This window comes from Rhipicephalus sanguineus, chromosome 5, assembly GCF_013339695.2.
Source record: "Rhipicephalus sanguineus isolate Rsan-2018 chromosome 5, BIME_Rsan_1.4, whole genome shotgun sequence".
Classification (NCBI taxonomy): domain Eukaryota; kingdom Metazoa; phylum Arthropoda; class Arachnida; order Ixodida; family Ixodidae; genus Rhipicephalus; species Rhipicephalus sanguineus.
Window position 1 is genome coordinate 46,452,566 of NC_051180.1, and position 19,330 is coordinate 46,471,895.

General features: G+C 46.8%; 2 protein-coding genes across 2 annotated transcripts; one reads left to right on the forward strand and one right to left on the reverse strand.

Moving 5' to 3' along the window:
• Window positions 1-6,298: 6,298 nt before the first annotated feature.
• LOC119393582 (solute carrier family 2, facilitated glucose transporter member 8) lies at window positions 6,299-9,695 on the forward strand. The gene is made up of 3 exons (XM_037660689.2): window positions 6,299-6,680; window positions 7,290-7,963; window positions 9,165-9,695. Exons 1-3 carry the CDS (start codon window positions 6,299-6,301, stop codon window positions 9,693-9,695), a joined length of 1,587 nt encoding a protein of 528 aa, XP_037516617.2.
• Window positions 9,696-14,329: 4,634 nt separating this feature from the next.
• On the reverse strand, window positions 14,330-15,493 carry LOC119394641 (uncharacterized). The gene has a single exon (XM_037661957.1). The coding sequence runs from the start codon at window positions 15,491-15,493 to the stop codon at window positions 14,330-14,332; it is 1,164 nt and encodes a 387-aa protein (XP_037517885.1).
• Between the last annotated feature and the right edge of the window lie 3,837 nt (window positions 15,494-19,330).

A 19,330-nucleotide genomic window follows, 5' to 3' on the forward strand; every position in this document is an offset into this window, starting at 1 on the left:
GTTGCTTGCGTTAAATTAACGTGTGAACATAGAATGATGTGATTGCGCAACGAAAGAAATTGTGTTAAATGAAATGCACAGATACTTTAGTGAAACAGAAAGAAAGAAGAAAGAGCATTACCTGAGTTTACTTAAATACATTGCTCTGCCCACATTTTTATGAGGCCTTCTATATTTTATTCTCTGCAGAGCAGAACGTAAGCGCACGCTGTCTAACAACTTTGGTTTTCAATAAACAGGTTTTCTTCTTTCTGTTTTTTCTTTATAGTCACGTTCAAATACTGTGGCTTTATTTGTGAAAACTTCTAAAGAATTTTTGTGAAAGATTGAGTGGAACAAATTTTTTGACCGTGTAAAAAATTGTTGCTTCAGATAGTGTAAATAAGGAGCAGGCTTGGAGCAACGTTTCACGCTTTAAATACAAGTGCATGCATTCACCAAAGGCTCCCCCAAAAATAGTTTTTTCTGAATGGAACTACACAAAAAATGTTACTATTTCTTTTTATAAAAGTGAAGTTTGAAGGCAGTGGCACGTGCTCACGACAGCTAGTCAAAAAATAACTCTAATGTGGTTCTAAACGCGTTGACAGCTCTTCCGATTGAGGAAAATCAAATAGGAGAGGGAAGAAGCCGCCTTTATGTTTCCGAGGGCCTTCGATTTCGTCAGAGCAGCGTAATTTATTTCGGCAGAAATCCCGTGGAGCTTATCTAAGTTTTTCGGGGAAACAGGACAACGCACATGGCGCAGTGGATTTAGGTGAGAATTGCGATATGATAAGAAGCTGCTTCACTCAACGTCATACAGAGCGAATATCCAAGTGTCCCTGTATTTATGGAATTGTATTGATGTAGGTAATCTCTTCTAAGATAAACGTCTGATAAGAGGATGTCCGTGATCATTTAGAGACCATCTTGGGTCGAGCGTGCTTCGAATGTGCTTTGAGTTCGTTCGTTTCGCACTACTGCCTGCACACGTATGCAAATGTTTTACATAAATGTCGAAGGGCATCGCAATGCTACATATATGATCGTAGCTTTCACTTCTAGGTTTATAAAGATAAGCTGAAGAAAGCGTATTAACTAGTTCGCCTGGCCCGCGCATGTAACACGGACAAAAGAAGGCAGATGAAGCAAACGGACAAAACGTGCACTGTTTTTCTTATACGTTTACCAATGTCTAGCGCGTTGGTTTCGTAATACGACACTAATGCCCGCTTGCGCAGCGTTTTCACGTCACAATGCTTTGAATGCGAATAGGGACAGCTTCGTACAACACTCCCATAGTCGAACATCGAAGCATTCTAAGTCGTTTCATTATAAGCGAAGCTTTTATGAGTTGGAGATTTGGGTTGACAACGGCGGCGGCGGCGTTGTACGCGAGAAACCCCAGCTTCGACGAGGGCACAGAAATGCGGCCTTCGAAGGTGCGCCGGCTACGTGCGCGTTTGTATCGCCGTTTTCAAATAATTGATGTCTTATAGATCGTGGGCTTGTCGGCTATCGGCCGTTTCTGATACGGCAATTTGATCTTTTATTGAGGTGACTTGTCATTTCACGTTGCCACATGTTTCGTTGTTGCCTGGATGTGAACGCGTGACCGTCGTTGTTGCCGCTAGCAACTGAAGTGTTGCGCTACTAAGCACGTGGATTCGTGGCATGAAGGACGGAAAAAGTTAGGAGGGAGCGTTGCACAATGCGAAGGAAAGAAAGGAAGAAAGGAAGGAAGGAAGGAAGGAAGGAAGAGAGAAAGAAAGGAAAAAGAAAGGAGGAAAGAAAGAAAGGAAGAAAGGAAGGAAGGAAAGAAAGAAAGAAAGGAAGGAAGGAAGGAAGGAAGGAAGGAAGGAAGGAAAGAAAGAAAGAAAGAAGGAAGGAAGGAAGTAAGGAAGGAAGGAAGGAAGGAAGAGAGAAAGAAAGGAAAAAAGAAAGGAGGAAAGAAAGAAAGAAAGGAAGAAAGGAAGGAAGGAAGGAAAGAAAGAAAGAAAGGAATGAAGGAAGGAAGGAAGGAAGGAAGGAAGGAAGGAAGGAAAGAAAGGAAGGAAGGAAGGAAGGAAGGAAGGAAGAGAGAAAGAAAGGAAAAAAGAAAGGAGGAAAGAAAGAAAGAAAGGAAGGAAGGAAGGAAGGAAGGAAAGAAAGAAAGAAAGAAAGAAAGGAAGGAAGGAAGGAAGGAAAGGAAGGAAGGAAAGAAGGAAGAGAGAAAGAAAGGAAAAAAGAAAGGAGGAAAGAAAGGAAGGAAGGAAGGAAGGAAGGAAAGAAAGAAAGAAAGGAAGGAAGGAAGGAAGGAAGGAAGGAAAGAAAGAAAGAAAGGAAGGAAGGAAGGAAGAGAGAAAGAAAGGAAAAAAGAAAGGAGGAAAGAAAGAAAGAAAGAAAGGAAGGAAGGAAGGAAGAGAGAAAGAAAGGAAAAAAGAAAGGAGGAAAGAAAGAAAGAAAGAAAGAAAGGAAGGAAGGAAGGAAGGAAGGAAGGAAGGAAGGAAAGGAAGGAAGGAAAGAAGGAAGAGAGAAAGAAAGGAAAAAAGAAAGGAGGAAAGAAAGGAAGAAAGGAAGGAAGGAAAGAAAGAAAGAAAGAAAGAAAGAAAGAAAGAAAGAAAGAAAAAAAGAAAGAAGTATAGTAGGTCAGCCACGCATGCACCAAGCTTCGCTAGCCCCATTTTCCCGGCACAGGGCAAGGGCTTCTGATTTTTTTTCTTCTAAACACACACGTGGCTGTGTGTGCACACCATCCTGTTAACTTTTTACTCATTTCGAAGAAATCAGAAACAAGGCTCGCGTACGGACCAACATGCCACAGTCAAAATATCGGCTGCCACCTGCGACATCGTTGAAAGATCATCGCGCAGAGGAACGGAGGTCCTAAATCAGATATGTTACGATATCGCTGGACGTCTCAGCGGCGCCACAATCAGGTGAATGAAACGTCTGCAGATATCGCTTGCGTAGTTCCGCGATAGAGCGCACATTTTTTCATGTCTACCCCATTCTTTCGTAATGTTGACGCAGAGATAATGCAAAGTGTGTGTGTTTTATAGTTTAGCCAACATTAGCGCTGTTAGCGCATTGTTTCCATGATTGTGCGAACATGCGGTAACAGAAAATGACGAAAAAATGGTTTCAGCGCGAACGTTATAATCATCAGTGCACAAGAAGAAAGCTTTTTATGCACTAGTCCACTTCATGTGTTACCGATATGCTTTTTTTTTTACAACGATTTCGAAATAAACGTGCTATTCTGAAATCATCAAACGTATAAGATTTGCATGATACTCCAACCTAACAGGCCGCGGAAAGGACCTCCAAGCTTAACAGCTTATAGTTAAGTGCAGATTTCTTTGCGGAGCGTGGCATTGCAAGGCCATCCAAAATAGAGATAGGATACTTTGAAGGATTTCTGTGATGGCCCAAGGCATAAAAGCATATTCTGAAGCGTCGGCAGGCAGATGCGGTAAATTGCCGCCATAAGTATTACTGTTAACACTTGTTTCAACGGTTTTTCACCAGTTTTCTGCCGCCATTAAAAATGTATAGACCGGAAATAAGACAAGCAAAATAGAAACATGGTTCCATGTCGCACGCATAGAAGCAAGACATCAAGGGTGTTTTCTTAACTTGGAAGATTTCAAGCACTCACCATTTCTCCTAGCCCATCGCGGCTTGGAATTCCCTGGCTTTCGCACAGCATCGTTTCAAAAACTTTCAAACGCACAGAAGGCCAACCGAACACGACGCCGAAAAATTTCAGACTTCTGCGCGGACGCTTGCACACCAAGCAGGAGAAACTGTTCTTTGAAAAGCAAATCTGAAGAGGAGGAATGGATGTCTTTTAACTAATCACTCTGCGTGACTGCCCCATAGTGGCACGCGAGAATTTGCGTCAGGTTCAAACTATGCCTCGCTATCGGTCTCTTGCTCTAAGATATGAAGACGCTCGACGGAAGAACAATGGTGCAGTCAGCTGACTATCGAGGCCGTTGTAGATAGCACCGTAACGCGGGGGTGTGCCAGATAATACTGAGATTAAAACCTTTCGAGGAAAAAAAAATCCTCTTGATGCACGGGAGTGCGGCCGTCGTAGGACTAATATTTGTCCTGCCGTATAGACACGGATCATGTGTTACGTCTGGTTTTTACCGTTTTCGCCTGGTCACCATTTACATCACGGGCTCTGTTCACCGTTCCTATCTCTCAAATTACTGGTGCGGAACTGGTTCTTGTTTTGTGACTTTTGTATTGGGTGTTATGTGACTTGGAAATCACGTTTGCTGTTTAAGTATGTGCCAATCCAATGAACTGCCAATGACAACAAATTGTGTCTGGATAATTTGGCTGCTGGTTCGCCAAGATGCTTTGTTGCAGGTATGCACGATTGGTTGGTTTACGGGGTTTAACGTCCTAAAGTTGCTCAGTCTACGAGAGACGCCATATAGTAAAGGGCTCCTCTGCATAATACAAACCACTTGGGGTTCTTTAACGCGCACCTAAATTTAAGTACACGGGCGTCTACCATTTCGCCTCCATCGGAATTCGACCGCCGTGGCCGGGATCGAACGCTTGGCTTACGGGTCAGCAGCCGATTACCGTAACCACTGAGCCACCGCTGCGGCTTCAGTTGCAGGTATACAGTGAGTGTGGCTGGATGTGTTGAGCGAAGAGAGAGAGAGAGAGAGAGAGAGTGTGAAAACTTTTACAGAGAAAAGACAAGGTCGTCGACTTCAGCTGTATAGCACTCTATAGTCTGACTGTGTTTGCATAAGATGAAGAAGACGCTATTTTCTACTCTGCACTGGGAAATAGGGAAGGGCAGGGACATAGGAGAGGGATGAATGATGATGGGGAAGGGGGAAGCAGTGGATGCCTATTCCCACTAGTGGCTTTACTAGAGGCCCTCCTCTAGTCCTGAAACGTCCAGGAACTGCAGCTGCATTTTTGTTGCCTGCTTTGCTGTAAGAAATATCGAGCCATAGGCCGAAAATAGCGCTTTTTAACAGCGGTTACCCGCTTGTGCTTGCTGGGTCTTCCAATTAGTAAATGCGATCTATATCAAAATTATGTGAAGAAGAAGAAGAAAGACTGAAGGCTCGCGGTACGCTGGCCCGCGCGAACTGGTTACGAAGAAGCCGAGATTTTCGACCAGCTTGTTTGCTCAGACGGCTGTCACAAATCAACTGCGACTCTTGGACAACGTTGAGTTTTTATCTTCTGCAGTCGCAAGTTCGAGCCGGGAATGGATTTCTCATCAGCGAGCAGCCACAGTTCTTCACAGGAGCGACTGCACGGGAAAGAGCTCGGTTCAGGCGCTACGATCCGCGTTCCTGAGGACCAGCAGAAAGCCTGTTCACAAGGTAGAACTGCTGGGGATTGAAGTAGATATTAGGCTACGCTATCAAACCTTACGTTCTCGGAAATTGTTTGAAGTTGTTGCTTTCGAGTTGGTGTCGCCGCGAGCGACTCAATCGTGCACCAAGGATTTGCACTAATTGCACGGGTTTTACTACAGCGTTCTAAAAAGCCTCAATGTGGTTACGAAATTAACTACATATTTATTTATGTTCATTAACTATGTAGTTTGAACCTGTTGGTTTCATTTGGCTGTTGAAAAATTAACTTTTTGTTTTCTACCTTCTCGCTCATTATGATATGTCACCACATAACCTCACTGTGCACATCTAGTTTTCAGTTGTATGGACTATCGCGTCCACATAAGCGTCTTAATACTTCAGCTTTCCGTCTTGTTATTAGTCAGTTTTACAAATCTTGCTTTTAAATGCGTCATGCCATGCTTCTGGCCGAAAAAGAAACAAAAATATCCTTGATTTTATTGCACATTTCTTGTTAGCTGTCTCTGTAATGTAGTAATAAAAAATAATCCATTTATATGGCTCATTTTGCAGTTACAACTGCGGCTGTACTGGACGCCAGAGCTGCGAACTTGTCGCTGCTGGATGTGGCTACCGTACCGAGGTCCGCGCCCTTTGTTCAAGACGCCAAACTGCTTAGTCACGCCAGAACTGCTCCTGCCGGACCAATCGGTGCCACGGAAAGGAACTCACCCAAGAGCGTTACCGCAGAGCACGCCTCTGCAACACATTGTCGGCTCGATGACTTAGCTACTACGCGGGCTTGTCCGACGCGCGTGGCGGCCGACAGTCGTGCACCAACAGTACAGGAAACTGTTGCAATGAGTTTGGATCTACACGCAGGCGTAACGGCCACAGATATCGTCGCGTCGGCGCCTGAGTTTGTGACCTCTGCGGAAAGCGCTGTTGCTGTGCCGGTGGTTATGACCATGCATTTTAGTACGACGGCAATGGGCGAAAGCCCCGCCGTTGAACCGCCAGAAAAGCCCACATGTGAAGCTCCCGATGCGAACGAAGCCGCCGCATGTACCGTAGTGCCTGTCTTGGCGGCTGTGTACTCTACAGCAGTTCCGAGCGCCGTAACGCTGCCTGACGGCGAAGCCACGATTATTGTTGCCACTGACAACGTGGGCACGGCGGCGGATGCCCGCAAGCGGCTGTACATGAGCGTGGCGGTAACCTACCTTGCTGCACTGTCGTTCGGCCTTTCCATGGCCTACTCGTCGCCAGCGCTTCCGGGCATACGGAAGGTCATGGAATTCAGTGACAGGGACAGCGACTGCTTCGGCTCCCTCGTCACTCTTGGTGCAGTCATCGGTGGTGTAAGCGGGGGTAAGTGACGTAGTCACCACGAGCGCATTTGCCTTGTCGGGTTCTTTTTGTTTGAGACGCTATAATAGTACGGCTGAACGTTACGTTTATGCGCGGTGTGGAGCGAAGTGTCTACTTAGAAAAATGCTATGTAGGGTAGTGGAAATGGCGTCATAAGCTGGGGCAGCGTGGTAAGAGCTTCGGTAATGTTTCGAATGTTTTATTTACTACACAGCGGCCCATTGTTAAAGGGAACATCGGAGCGCGTGTCGTTCACTCGGCGCCACAGCCGGCCGGCGGCTGCAGCGAGTTTCGCACAAGCACTGTTAGCGCCGGGCGCTCTGCTTTTTAGTCACGTGGGCAGCCTGCTTCGCGACGATTTGGAGTGCGGCTGCAGGCGATAGTGGGCGACGAAATAGCAAAACCGACAGGGCTAACAGCGCCTGCGTGAAACTCGTTGCAGTTGCCGGCATGCTGTGGCGCCGAGTGGACGCCACACGTTCCGATGTTCCCGTTAACAGTGGACGCCATGTACATTCGTTTCCTGTGTTTGTCCTCGTGTTCGCAGTTATGTGTACAATAGTTAAGAATCTGGTGGTCACACTTTTCTGCGTTTCGGGTATGCGCCAGGACGTCAGCTGAGCGTGACCGGACGGCGCGGCACCCTGATCGCCGCATCCGCTTGGTATATGAGTGGTTGGGCCTGTTTGGCGGTGGCCACTCCCAAAGCAGCGCTGTTCATCGGCCGTCTGCTCACGGGCGTCGGTACCGGTATGGTGGCGCTCGCCGTCACCGTCTTCATATCGGAGATCTCGCCCTCCGATCTGCGCGGGCGGCTTAACACGGGTGCCAATCTGGTTCTGTCCTCCGGAATCCTGGTAGTCTTTGTGCTGGGAAAGTTTTTCAGCTTCTCGATGCTTGCCATCTACTGCATGGTACCAGCGGCCGTCATGGGCATCTCGCTGCTCTGGTGCCACGAATCCCCACGATGGCTGCTCAAGAACGGCTTGAGGGATCGTGCGGCCGCGGCCCTGCGTTTCTACGTCGGTCCCTTCGCCGCCACTGAGCTAGCCGCAATGGAGCAGGCCCTCGCGCACCGAGGTGGGGAGGCTGAAGCGAGCTTCACGCTGCGAGACCTGACCTCGCCGCGCATCTACCGGTCTTTCCTGTGCGTCCTGCTGGTAATGAGTATGCAGCAACTGTCGGCCATAGGTATAATCATTACGTTCGCCCAGGACATCTTCGAGGAGGCCGGCACGTCAGTGTCGGCGGAAAACGCGGCGATTGCTGTGGCGGCCATTCAAGTAAGGAACTGGAATAGGCGTGACATATCCCAGTTTTTGTTGTAATGTTGTAACGTATACTCTCATTTCATGAAATGTGTGTTTCGAATGGAGCAGTTTTACAGCGGGGCTGTTAAAGCCGAGCTTGAACCTACCTACTCCGGGTTCCCAACATAACGAAGTGGGCATGTGCCACAGAAATGGGGCAAGCTCCTCTGCTCTACTCTGGTCCCCTAAATATGAAGATAGCTGTCTAAACTAGCCTAGCGGGTATGTGCTCCAAGCAGCTCCTACAATAGCACATCCATGTATAGTATAGTATAGTATAGTATAGTATAGTATAGTATAGTATAGTATAGTATAGTATAGTATAGTATAGTATAGTATAGTATAGTTTAGTATAGTAGTATAGCAAGGGGGTGGGAAAGGGAAGTGAGTGTGAGGAGGAGTGATGCGAGGTTGAGTAGGAGGGGAGAGGGTAAAGCTTAGCGTAGCCATTCATAGTATACTATAGCAAAGGGGTGTGTTAGGGAAGCGAGGGTGAGGAATGACACTAGGGTAAGGAGGAGAGAAAGGAGGAGGGAAAGGATGAAGCATATCATAGCCATGTATAGTACAGTGTAGTAAGGGGCGGGAAAGGGTAGTGATGGTGAGGAGGAGGGAAATGATGGAGGTCATATCATAGTACACGAGGCGAGTGGATGAGGCAGGCGAGTTGGAGCTCGGAAACATGCAGGTGATCAAGCGGGGAGGAGGAGCACCGGCGCTGGGGGTAGGGCGGAGTCGGGCGTGGGAGAAGGCAATGTGCAGACGGGCCGAACGCAGGTTGTATAACGGTAGTGATGACGTCGTGAACCTGCGAGACTCCCGCCACTGTGGTCTAATGGATATGGTGCTCGGCTGCTGATATGAAGGTTGCGGGATCGATTCCTGGCCGCGGCGGCCGTTTTTTCGATGGAGGCGAAAATGCTTGAGGCCGGTGTACATAGACTTAGGTGCACATTAAAAAACCCCAGGTGACTGAAATTTCCGGAGTCCTCCACTACGGCGTCCTTCATAATATCGTTGTTTTGAGACGTTAAACCCCAACAATTATTGTCAGCCTTCGCGACGTTAAGTTATTGAAGCAGGCCCATCAGGTCCGCTTTACATCGCTGTTTACGATGTTAAGTCAGTTCAAACCACACAAAATGTTTTTATGCGCTGTGTTTGTACTACTTAGGTGGTCATGGTGGCATTAGCCACGGTCCTCGCCGATCGCCTGGGCCGGAAAGTGCTGCTTCTCTTCTCATCAGCCGCGTCCTCGGTAAGCCTCGCAGTGCTCGGCCTGTCCTTCCACATCAAAGCGACCGTGGGGGACAAGTTCGTGAAGGCCTTCGGCTGGTTACCATTGACCAGCCTATGCGCCTTCTTCGTGGGCTACTCCGTTGGCCTAGGCCCTTTGCCGTGGGTGCTTCTGGGTGAGATGATCCCCCTGAAAGCCAAGGGATTCGTGACGGGGACTTGCACCGCGATTTTGTTCGCCGAAGCGTTCGTCCTCACTATAAGCTACAACAGCATCCGTGCAATCCTGGGCACTGCGGCGACCTACTGGATGTTCAGCGCATTTCTCGCTGCGAGCTTCGTTCTCGTTTTCGTATTTGTTCCCGAGACAAAAGGGAAGGACCTGGAACAAATTGAGCGCCTTTTCGGACCTACCACATCGTCACCGCTTGGATCGTTAGCGAAGAGTGACGCTTCGAATGCGATATAGTTGCGGTGATATGCACTTAGTATGTTAATTACCGTGCTCTAGTTTCACCGCACACGAGCGCTGTCTGGCAAGTACACACATTGATTTCTTCGCATTCGATTATGTATCTGTATAGAGATGCCTGCTAAATGATATTGAAATTTAAACGAAAATAAGTAGAGAGTAGATTAAAGAATTAGGTGTGGCTGGTAAGTAGACAAGCTCCCTTACGTATATGTATTTCCTCTTCATTTTTTAAATTCTTAGACTCGTAACACGTGAGCTGATGTGAATAGTTGTATGTGAACATATACTTCGGTGTAAACCGGAAAGGGCAAATGGTAATGTAGTCGGAAAGAATGAAGTATGAAAGACTGATGTCATACGCACGTTCTGTTTACTAATCTACGCAGATGGAAAATGGCATATGAGATTCCAGGGGTGTTGCTTGTATGCGCGCATTGACGCTGCAAAAACTCTTCGGTCTTTGTACTTGCAAATGCAATAACGCATATATTGCCTTTTACATTTCTTACGCGCATCGCCGTGGTCGCACTTTTGTCAGCGCGAGTAATAAAGGGAGTGAGATGCACCGGTTGGCATATCGAAACAAATTCGCATGATATCTTGGGTGGATTACTCGCGGTCTAGACTACCGCATCAAAATGTGTCACTTATTCTATAGTGAACTAGGTGGCTGCGCAACCTAGGGACCTAAGTCACGCATATAGTCACGGCCTTGTTGCTCAGTGGTTTGCTGCGTTAAATTACCGTGGATGTGTTTGCCACTGGATGCGCTTGTCGCAATGTTTTCTCGACGCGCAAAACGGCCGCGTTCGAAAGAACGTGTGCACTGTGTAGAAAGAGGGATACAGAAAAAAAAAAAATCAACGCAGCTTGCACTAAGTCGCGCAAGGCGGGGTCACAGCAGAGATGGTGGGTGAGAGGGTAAAAGCGTAGCCAAACTGGTCCTGGCTTGGCTATGCCTTTACCCTCTTACCTCTCTCTTTCCAACCCCTTGTTGTACTATACCGCACATGGGTATGTTTGCGCTCTTTTTTTTTCTTTAATTCATGGAAATATGACCCGTTATTGCTGTGAACCACACACTACATACTTCGTCACATTAGAATTACCTTAACATTCAGAACACCCACATTGTTGCCTACAGTAAGAGGCTGTTCAAAAGTCAGGCAAACACACACAAGCGTCCAGAAGTGCAAGCCACTCCGGAACGGGCTCAAAAGTCTCAACAACACTGCGCACTTGAGCAGCTTCTTCTCGGAAGACAGACCTCGTCGATCGTGGTGGCTCGGCGTGCCTGTCGATCATGCGACTTTGCCATAGCGCATAAAGTCCTAATAACATAAATAAATCATACGGTGTATTATTGGTGGGGCTTTTTTTGAAAGGAAGGAACCGAATACCATGAGCTGTGATTGGAAGGTCTTTTCTGATTGTTCTCTTTAGAATGTCCCAGAAATAAAATGCGTCACGACAATGGATAAAACAATGCTCTATCGTCTCAGGTTGGTCACAGAGTCGACAATTTACAGTCCAGGGCACATATATTGCTTTTTCATTGAGCCATTTCTTCACTGATAGAGTGGATGTGTGCAGTTTAAAGAAAAACGTTTTCGCTGCTGGCGATATGCACATCCTACGTACACGGAATAATACATCATGGCCAGGCAAAAGCAAATATGGCAGTCGGTATACAGCTTCTGGGAAAAGGCTATTCACAAGTGCAGCGGTTAGCGTTGTTCTGTCTATATTATATAAATACTCTAATGTAAATCTGGTTTTCAAAAAGTTGACAGTATCAACAATTTCTTTTAAGAATCCCGACAACTGCGATTCCTTGGTAAAACTTGTCGTGACATAAAGAAAAGGAAGATGATAACTCAGACGGTTTCGAAGAACTGCCAAAAGAAATAGGTGACAGAAGTCTTTAAGATAAAAAAAATCGCAACACCAACTGTCGCACAAACAAATGTACCAGACTGAGGCCGCCCTTCTCAAGTGGAAGAAAAAGGTTGTCTCTTCTCATAGGTTCCCATGAAGAGCCCCAAATAAAACAAGCAAATATCCTGTGAAACGCTTGAATGTGCACACGAGAGCAGTGCAATACCTGCAAAACATAGACAAGCTTTGATGCAAGAAATACATTGCACGCTTTAGCTCTTGAAAAAATGGAAAGGTCTCGTCCGTGCCATGTTGACACCTTTCGACGGATATTAGTTATCGCGGACGTCCAATGTGGGCCGCTGTTACGATAGTTATCAAGAGGCACACCAAGATACCGCATAGCAGTCGCATTCCAATGGATATTTGAGAACACTGAGGGAGTTTGAGCCCACATTCCCAGCCAGAACCCTCTGCTTTTATCAAAATTTATACTGGCTCCAGCGATTTCACAAAAGCGTAACGTAGTGTTTACTGCTTCTTGTACACTAGGTTTATCGGTGCAAAAGAAGGCGATGTCGTCGGCATAAGCTAGAACTTTAATTTCCTCAGCCTCATATCGGTATCCTCTAATGCTAGAATTTAGAAGCACACTTAAACATAGTGGTTCCAGGTATATTGCAAAGAGCAAAGGCGAGAGCGGACACCCCTGACGTACGGATGAATTTAACTCTATTATATCCGAAAGTGTGCGGTTTACAATGAGCCTTGTAGTGCACTTTTTATAACAGAGTGAAATACCATTGTACAGTACGTCACCCAACTGCAGATGTCTTAGGAGCCTGAACAGGAAAGCATGCTGTACCTTATCAAAGGCTTTAGCGAGGTCTATTTGAAGAAGGGCTACTTGGTCCATACTACCATCGATACATTCAAGGACTGACCGCGCTATATGGATATTTGTTTGTATAGAGCGGCCTCGAATTCCACATGTTTGGTGGTCACCTACGCATCTAGTGATCACTGTCTGCAGGCGATTTGTCAGCAATTTCGCAAATATTTTGTAATCAACGTTACATAATGATATAGGCCTATATCCGTTAACTCTCTTTAACGCTTCAGTGTCAGTACTTTTGGTATTAATGTTGTGTGGCCCTGATAGAAAGAAGGAGGAAGCTCACCACGTTCATAAGCCTCCTTAAAAAGTTGCTCAAGAAAAGGAACCAGAAGTTCTTGAAATTTTATGTAAAATTCCGCACTAAGGCCATCTGGGCCAGGAGTTTTGTTTTTCTGCAACGTGCTTATTGCAAACCTTATTTCTTCCCTAGTGATGGGCCCATCAACACTAAGTCTGTCGTCCTCTTGTAAGGGTGGCACAAGCGCAATACAGTGGTCAGCTTTTTCTTCATAATCATCCCGAAGCTCAGCCGCGGTAAATAGTTTTTTATAATACTCTTCGAATGCGGCTCTTATTTGACATGTCTCTGTGCAAATAGAACCACGCGATTCAATTTGCAATATCTGTTTAGAAAGTGCATACCGCTTTCATCCCCAAGAGCGCTTTTTGTGGGTTCCTCATCAGTGAAACGAGTAACACGTGAACGAACCATTGCTCCTCTATATACTTCTGCATCATGTTTTTGTATCTGTGCTCGAACCGAATTTATCTCATCAACGTACAATCCCGGCTCTTGACTTTCAAATGCATGGAGCTTATGAAGTAAATCATAAAGATAACGTTTTTCAGCAGTTTTTCTTTGGGTCAACTCGCATGAAATACCAATTGCCTCATACTTAACTTTCTCTTTGAACATTTCCCACTGAGCAAAAATTGGCAGCTGTCGACATTGTGTTACCTCACGTAGCAATTCGTTGACTATTTTTTCGAAACATTCCTCACGCAAGAGCTGTACGTTAAGCTTCCATAGTTCCCAGTTTGGAGGAACCTTACGAAATTTTTGGGGACCCCATGAAACGGCTACTAAGCAATGGTCTGTAAAAAATATGGGCTTTACAGCATAGTTATGAATGTGAGACCATAGGTTTATAGATACATACACACGGTCTAGTCTAGCGTGTGAGACACCCTGAAAGTGCGTGAACTTTACCGAGGAGGGCGCATGTGCTCCCACATCTATTAGATTGTGGTCATTCAGTAATTGCTGCAGTAAAGCCGCACTTGCATCATAACGATTCGTTATATATGAATGATCTCTAGAGTCACAAACACAAAGTCTCCCAACACTATCAAATTTCTGTTAGTGTTCAGCAGCGAAGCTAAGGAGAGGAAAAAAAGCCTTCCTCTCGTTTACTTTTGAGGGAGCATAGACACAGACAAACCTCCAATTTTGGGAATGAAAGAGAGGTCACAACAAATAAGGCGGCCTTCCCCATCAACATGTAGCGACATTAAAGTGTGATTTAACCGCTTTCTTACTAATAAAAAACATCCAGCGGAAGCACCACGTGCTTGGCTTATGTATACATAATAATCTCGTAAAATTTCGAGTGCAAGGTCGGCATCATTAGCAGACGAAATCTTAGTCTCTTGCACTGCAGCAACGTCAATGTTATACTGCTCAAGCACGTGGCGTAACTGCCACTGACGCCTAACATTTCTCAAGCCACGTACGTTGAGTGTCGCTACACACGTAGGGAAGGTAAGTGCGGTAGCCATTTTGCTCACTTAAAGCTTTTGTTGGTCGCCTTTAGCCACAGGGCAACCTGTGGCTTTACCTCCTTTGCACTTTTTATACAGCACTTTCTTGAGGACGCTGGCATAGGCGGCGCGACCCTCGGTCCCCAAACGAGACGACACGTGGGCCACAAGAGGACATTTGCTCTGTTGCGTCTGACGCACTTGTTCTTGCTTCGTCGCTGAGCGGTGCCGGACGTTTCCTGGTCTGGCTGCTATCCATTGCCTCTTCTTCTCCCTCGTCATCAGGAGGCTTTTCTTTAAGTTCTTCCTGGGAGTGTTCCCCTGCAGTAATCTCATCGCTGATGTCTTCGCTGATGTCTTTAGCAGTGTTATTGTGGCTGCTGGGCATGGCTTCCATGGACAAGTGTTGATCTTCCTTTATGCCACCTACTGCTTCTCCGGTTGCTTCTCCTGTCGCATCAACTACCTCCGTAGCATCCATGAGATGGTCCAGATGCGGCTCTTCTGCGCTAGATTGGCCAGAACGAAGCTTGCTGGCGTAAGTCGACACGCAGGCATCCGACGAATGACCGAATCGATGGCACTGCATGCACCTCGGTGTTTTGCATTGTCGACGGACATGCCCCACTCGCTTGCAACGAAGACACAGCGGAGGCCTACCGGGAATAAGTACTAGGCACTGGTGACCGTAGATAGACATAATATGCGGTATTGAGCTCACAGTGATGGTGTCCTTGAGCTCCAAGGAAACATCCCTATTTGTTGTCATCCAGTGCTCCATACCAGCACACCTCCACGCCTCTCTGTCAACGGACTTCACCACACCGTAAGCTTGGAACGCCTCTTCCACACGCCGTGATTCAAGATGAGGTGGAAGCCATAGAAGCTTTAGCTTAATGTTCTTGGTCTCCGGGTCTATCACCATGCACTTCCGCCCTTTTACACGGAGCTCACCACGGGTGACAAGTTTCTGTTTCGCCGCGCTGCTTGCACACGTAACCATCCATACGTGGCTCATTTGATATTGTCCCACACCTATGATATCTGCAGTGGTCACCACTTCGAGCAGCGCGTCACGAAAGTCTGGGGCACGATACGGTCTACCACTCAAATCGGCATGAAGGAAAACGGAATTCAAAACATCGTTACCGGTTGGTAGACGAGGCAGGACGACTTTGTAGCTTGAATCTTCGTCAAGAAACGGGGTTGATGATCCTCGGCCTGAGACCGATACGCTGTTCCCAGCAGAGAGCATTTCCGAGCACAGCCGTTCGATACGGCTTCTTTCTCTATTTCTCTATTTTATCTATTTCTTTCTCTGTCTTTGTATGCCAGTTCATGATGCGCGTGCCAGTTCATGATGATGATAATTATATATCTACGACACACGGCAGACCTCGAGCATAACAGCTCTGCTGTAAAAGTGTCACAGTTTTGCCTCGATGGCGAAGCAGTGAATGCGATGGCGACAAATTGGAATGTTATACGAAGTAAGGCTAGCGGCTAACGCCTTTAATATCCACTCTCGCGTAACTCTACAAAACGCGGGTGTAAAGGAATACGGCCGCTCCAGTGAGCGAAGCGGTTGTCGTGCTGTCTGTCGCCTCAAATCGAAGCAAGCGGTGATAGTACAGCGCGTAAAAATCTGAGCCGTCTGCTGATCTCTTTCGAGATTGCGTGCGCGACCGCGCCCATTCGATCAAAGTTCGCAGTCGCTGCCTGAGCGACGCAGTGCCCCCAGCCGTCACCCCTTCATGCTCCTTCGCCTGACGAAGACGGGATACTGACGCCTTATCATTAGGGGTGTGCGAATATCAAATTTTTCGAATACGAATCGAATACGAATATCCACCTTCGAATATCGAATATCAAAGGAAACATGCCTCCACAGTAACGATATTTTATTTAACATGTAGCTATTTGAACAAAAAAACATTAACAGCCTGACTGGCAACACAACATACACTGCTATCTCCAGAACACAATGCACATCACAACACAAGCAAATATCATGGCACAATGAAAGTAATGACTACATGTTATGATGAAGAAATATGAGTTGCTCCACATGATCAGGCAGCAGGCGCTCCCTTGTAACAGAGACAACCCCTCACCCCCTGCCACTGAAAAGGCACGCTCGCTTGGAACAGAAGTGGCTGGTATAGGGAGTTACATGGGGCAAAGCTTTGCCAGACTAGGGTATCTGAACAGTCCGCCACCAGTCACGTGGGTCACTGTCTTTCTTCAGAAGTGGTCCCGCATAGTGAACGAGTCGTAGTGCGGCACGTTACGGCCGCATAATATTGAAAATATAAGGTTACATGATCGCCAACAGCGCTGCACGTCGGAGATGCACCAGCAATAAATCATACGTATTGCGGCGCTCGTCGCAGGCAGATATCGTGCCTCCGTGTACTTACGATGTTTATCGCTCCTCTCGGCAAAGTTTTTAGCGATACGAACGCAGAAGAAATGCGGAAGACGAGTTATTTCATGCATGATAATCGTATCGCATTTTCGAATTTTTCGAATATTCGAAGTTATCGAATATTCGAAACTTTTCGAATACACGATTGTCGAATCGAATACGAATATTTCGAAGGTAATATTCGACGAATATTCGAAACTTTCGAATATTCGCACACCCCTACTTATCATGTCTTCTCTGTTTTTAGGAGCGAAACTCCTTAGGCCCGTTGAAGCTCCCTTCTCTTAAAGGGGTCATGAAGCACCCCTTGGGCTGATTGAAAAAACACATCCTGCGGAAAGCTGACACGGCTATGAACTGCTCTGCCAAATATTACAGTCGTGCGCGCCGCGTAATGGCCACAAGCGGAGCGCGAAGTGCCGTTTCCCAGGCACCCTCTTTTCAAACAGAGGCCGGTTCTTCACCTCTCGTAGGTGGGCGGGGCGTCTGTCCCTGTACGTCGCAGAGGGACATAGCACGCTTATTGGCCGATAGCCGACGTAAATCGAGAGCGGCGTTCGGATCAGATGCGCTTCTTCCGCGGGGTTCCGTCACTTGCCGCGGCCCTCCTCAGTACACGGTAGCCGCAACTCGCGCAAGCGAATCACAGCGGTGAGAGCGATCGCGTTCATGACGCGCGCTGGCGTAACTTCTTTCCCCCATGCCATCCCTCCCTGGTCTAGCTTCCAGTGCGCTCGTCGGCACGAGAAAAGAGAGAAAGCGCTGGGAGCGTGCGCCAAACCCCCGTAACTCCGCTGATTCTTGACGGATTCGAGAAATTTTTGCGGCAATCGATTCGGGAGGCAGTACACTCCGATAGTGAGGCCATTAGATCATTACTTGGAAAAGTGGTTCATGACCCCTTTAAGCATTGCTTTGGGTTGCAGTGGCCGGTGATTTAAGAGGAAATGTTTAGGCCTTGAGCGCTTTGAGTCTAGAGCACCAGACATTCAAAGTTAAAGGAAATAAGCTCTGTGCACAACTAGTTATAATGGTCGTCTTCACTTTCACCACCTTTATCGTGGATTGAGAAACGACAACCATCATTCTAGCCCACTAGGGGCGCTTTGTCGAAGGTAGTAACAGACGCTCTCCCCACCCGGCGCCGGCGCACGCCGCGCGTGGCGTTCCGTTGCCGCCGTCGAAGCTCCCCGCCGCATCACCGCTCGCACCCCTCTCCCATCTGTCTTTCTCTCCCGGCGTGGCGCGCGCTGCACACTCACTCACTCATTCGTTCCAGCAGTGATGCCAACCCTAGGGATTTACCCCTAGATCCAGGGATTTTCTGTCTGGTTCAGAAACTTGACGTCTTTTTATGGAATCTAGGGATTTTTGTAAAGCTTACATTACAAGGCCTAATAACGGGTGTTTCTGAGTAATCGCGCTTATTCAGCTAGAAAGGCTATAAAAAACAATAGTTTTCGCTATTTGCTGTTTTGCATTTAACGTAGCTTTGGTGTTCTGCTGGGCCAAGTGAAGGCGATAGCAGTGCTATGACGCAAGATTATTACATGCTGAATACTGGTGGGGAAATGAAACTTCGTTGTCATAAAGTGCTTATCATGCACGCGCGTATCATCGTGAGCGCCCTGAGTGATTGCTGCTCTGTGAAACAATGAGAAATTTTGTCTTGAAAACATGAAAACGTGAAAATGTGCCAAGTTCACGCTCGTCGCGTGCCTTCAGCGTGCAATGCCTTCATGTCTAACAACTTCTGGACCAGGGGACCTTGATAGGAAATCGAAAGTAGGGCTGACAATTGGGCGAGTTGGTACGGATTCGTTATTATATGAAAACGGAGTGACGGAAAGAGACAAATAGACTGAATGTGTGCTTTTAGTTTTTCCGTCGCGCCGTTTTGATAAGAACGAAAGTAGTGACGAAAATATTTGGCCGTATGGGAAGCTGATCAAAAGTACACATGATCGCTATCAGCCAGTAAAAAAAAAAGGCCATGTATATCTACTGTAAATCATGCAACGCTGATTTCAAATGTGGAAAATTAGCAATTGACCGTCACCTCGCATTTGCAAGTACAAAAGAATCACAGCATGTCCACGGAGTGAATGATGATGAGTGGGCGAAGCTGCGGAGGTTCATCGGTAAACCGTGAATCTTCCGTGAATTCTGCCCAGTACATCATCACCGACGTGAGATCGGGCGCGTTTATACTAAAGGTTCGATGAGTTATGACGACTTGCAGCTCACTTTAATTTTACATGTACGCTGTGAATTTTCATTGTTTTAGAAAACCATTGCTTTAGACAACATCTGGCGTCTTTCGTTAAGCAGCTGGCGTCTTTTCGTTTTGCTTTAGAAACATCTGGCGTTCTTTAGTTTTGCTTTTAGAAAACATCTGGCGTCTTTCGTTGGTTTATTTCATCAATCAACGGCGTTTTGAACAAAATTTTTATTGTTTAATCACGCACAGGAGAAATCTCACCAGACACTACCTTGGAGGTAAACAATGGCTGCTAATGGGAATGAGAGACAGAAGAAGCCGGCTTTTAGCTAACACTTACACTTCTACTTCTACTAACGTTTCCTACTGGAACATGCCAATGGCTGCTAATGGGGAATGAGAGACAGAAGAATTCGGCTTTTAGTTAACGCGCACGCTGCGAA

Bases quoted from the DNA above. Each gene is read 5' to 3' on its own strand.
- LOC119393582 (XM_037660689.2), top strand. From the start codon at position 6,299: ATGGGCGAAAGCCCCGCCGTTGAACCGCCAGAAAAGCCCACATGTGAA. The intron at 6,681-7,289 runs GTAAGTGACGTA...GGTATGCGCCAG, and splicing joins CATCGGTGGTGTAAGCGGGG to GACGTCAGCTGAGCGTGACC. The intron at 7,964-9,164 runs GTAAGGAACTGG...TGTACTACTTAG, and splicing joins TTGCTGTGGCGGCCATTCAA to GTGGTCATGGTGGCATTAGC.
- LOC119394641 (XM_037661957.1), bottom strand. From the start codon at position 15,493: ATGCTCTCTGCTGGGAACAGCGTATCGGTCTCAGGCCGAGGATCATCA.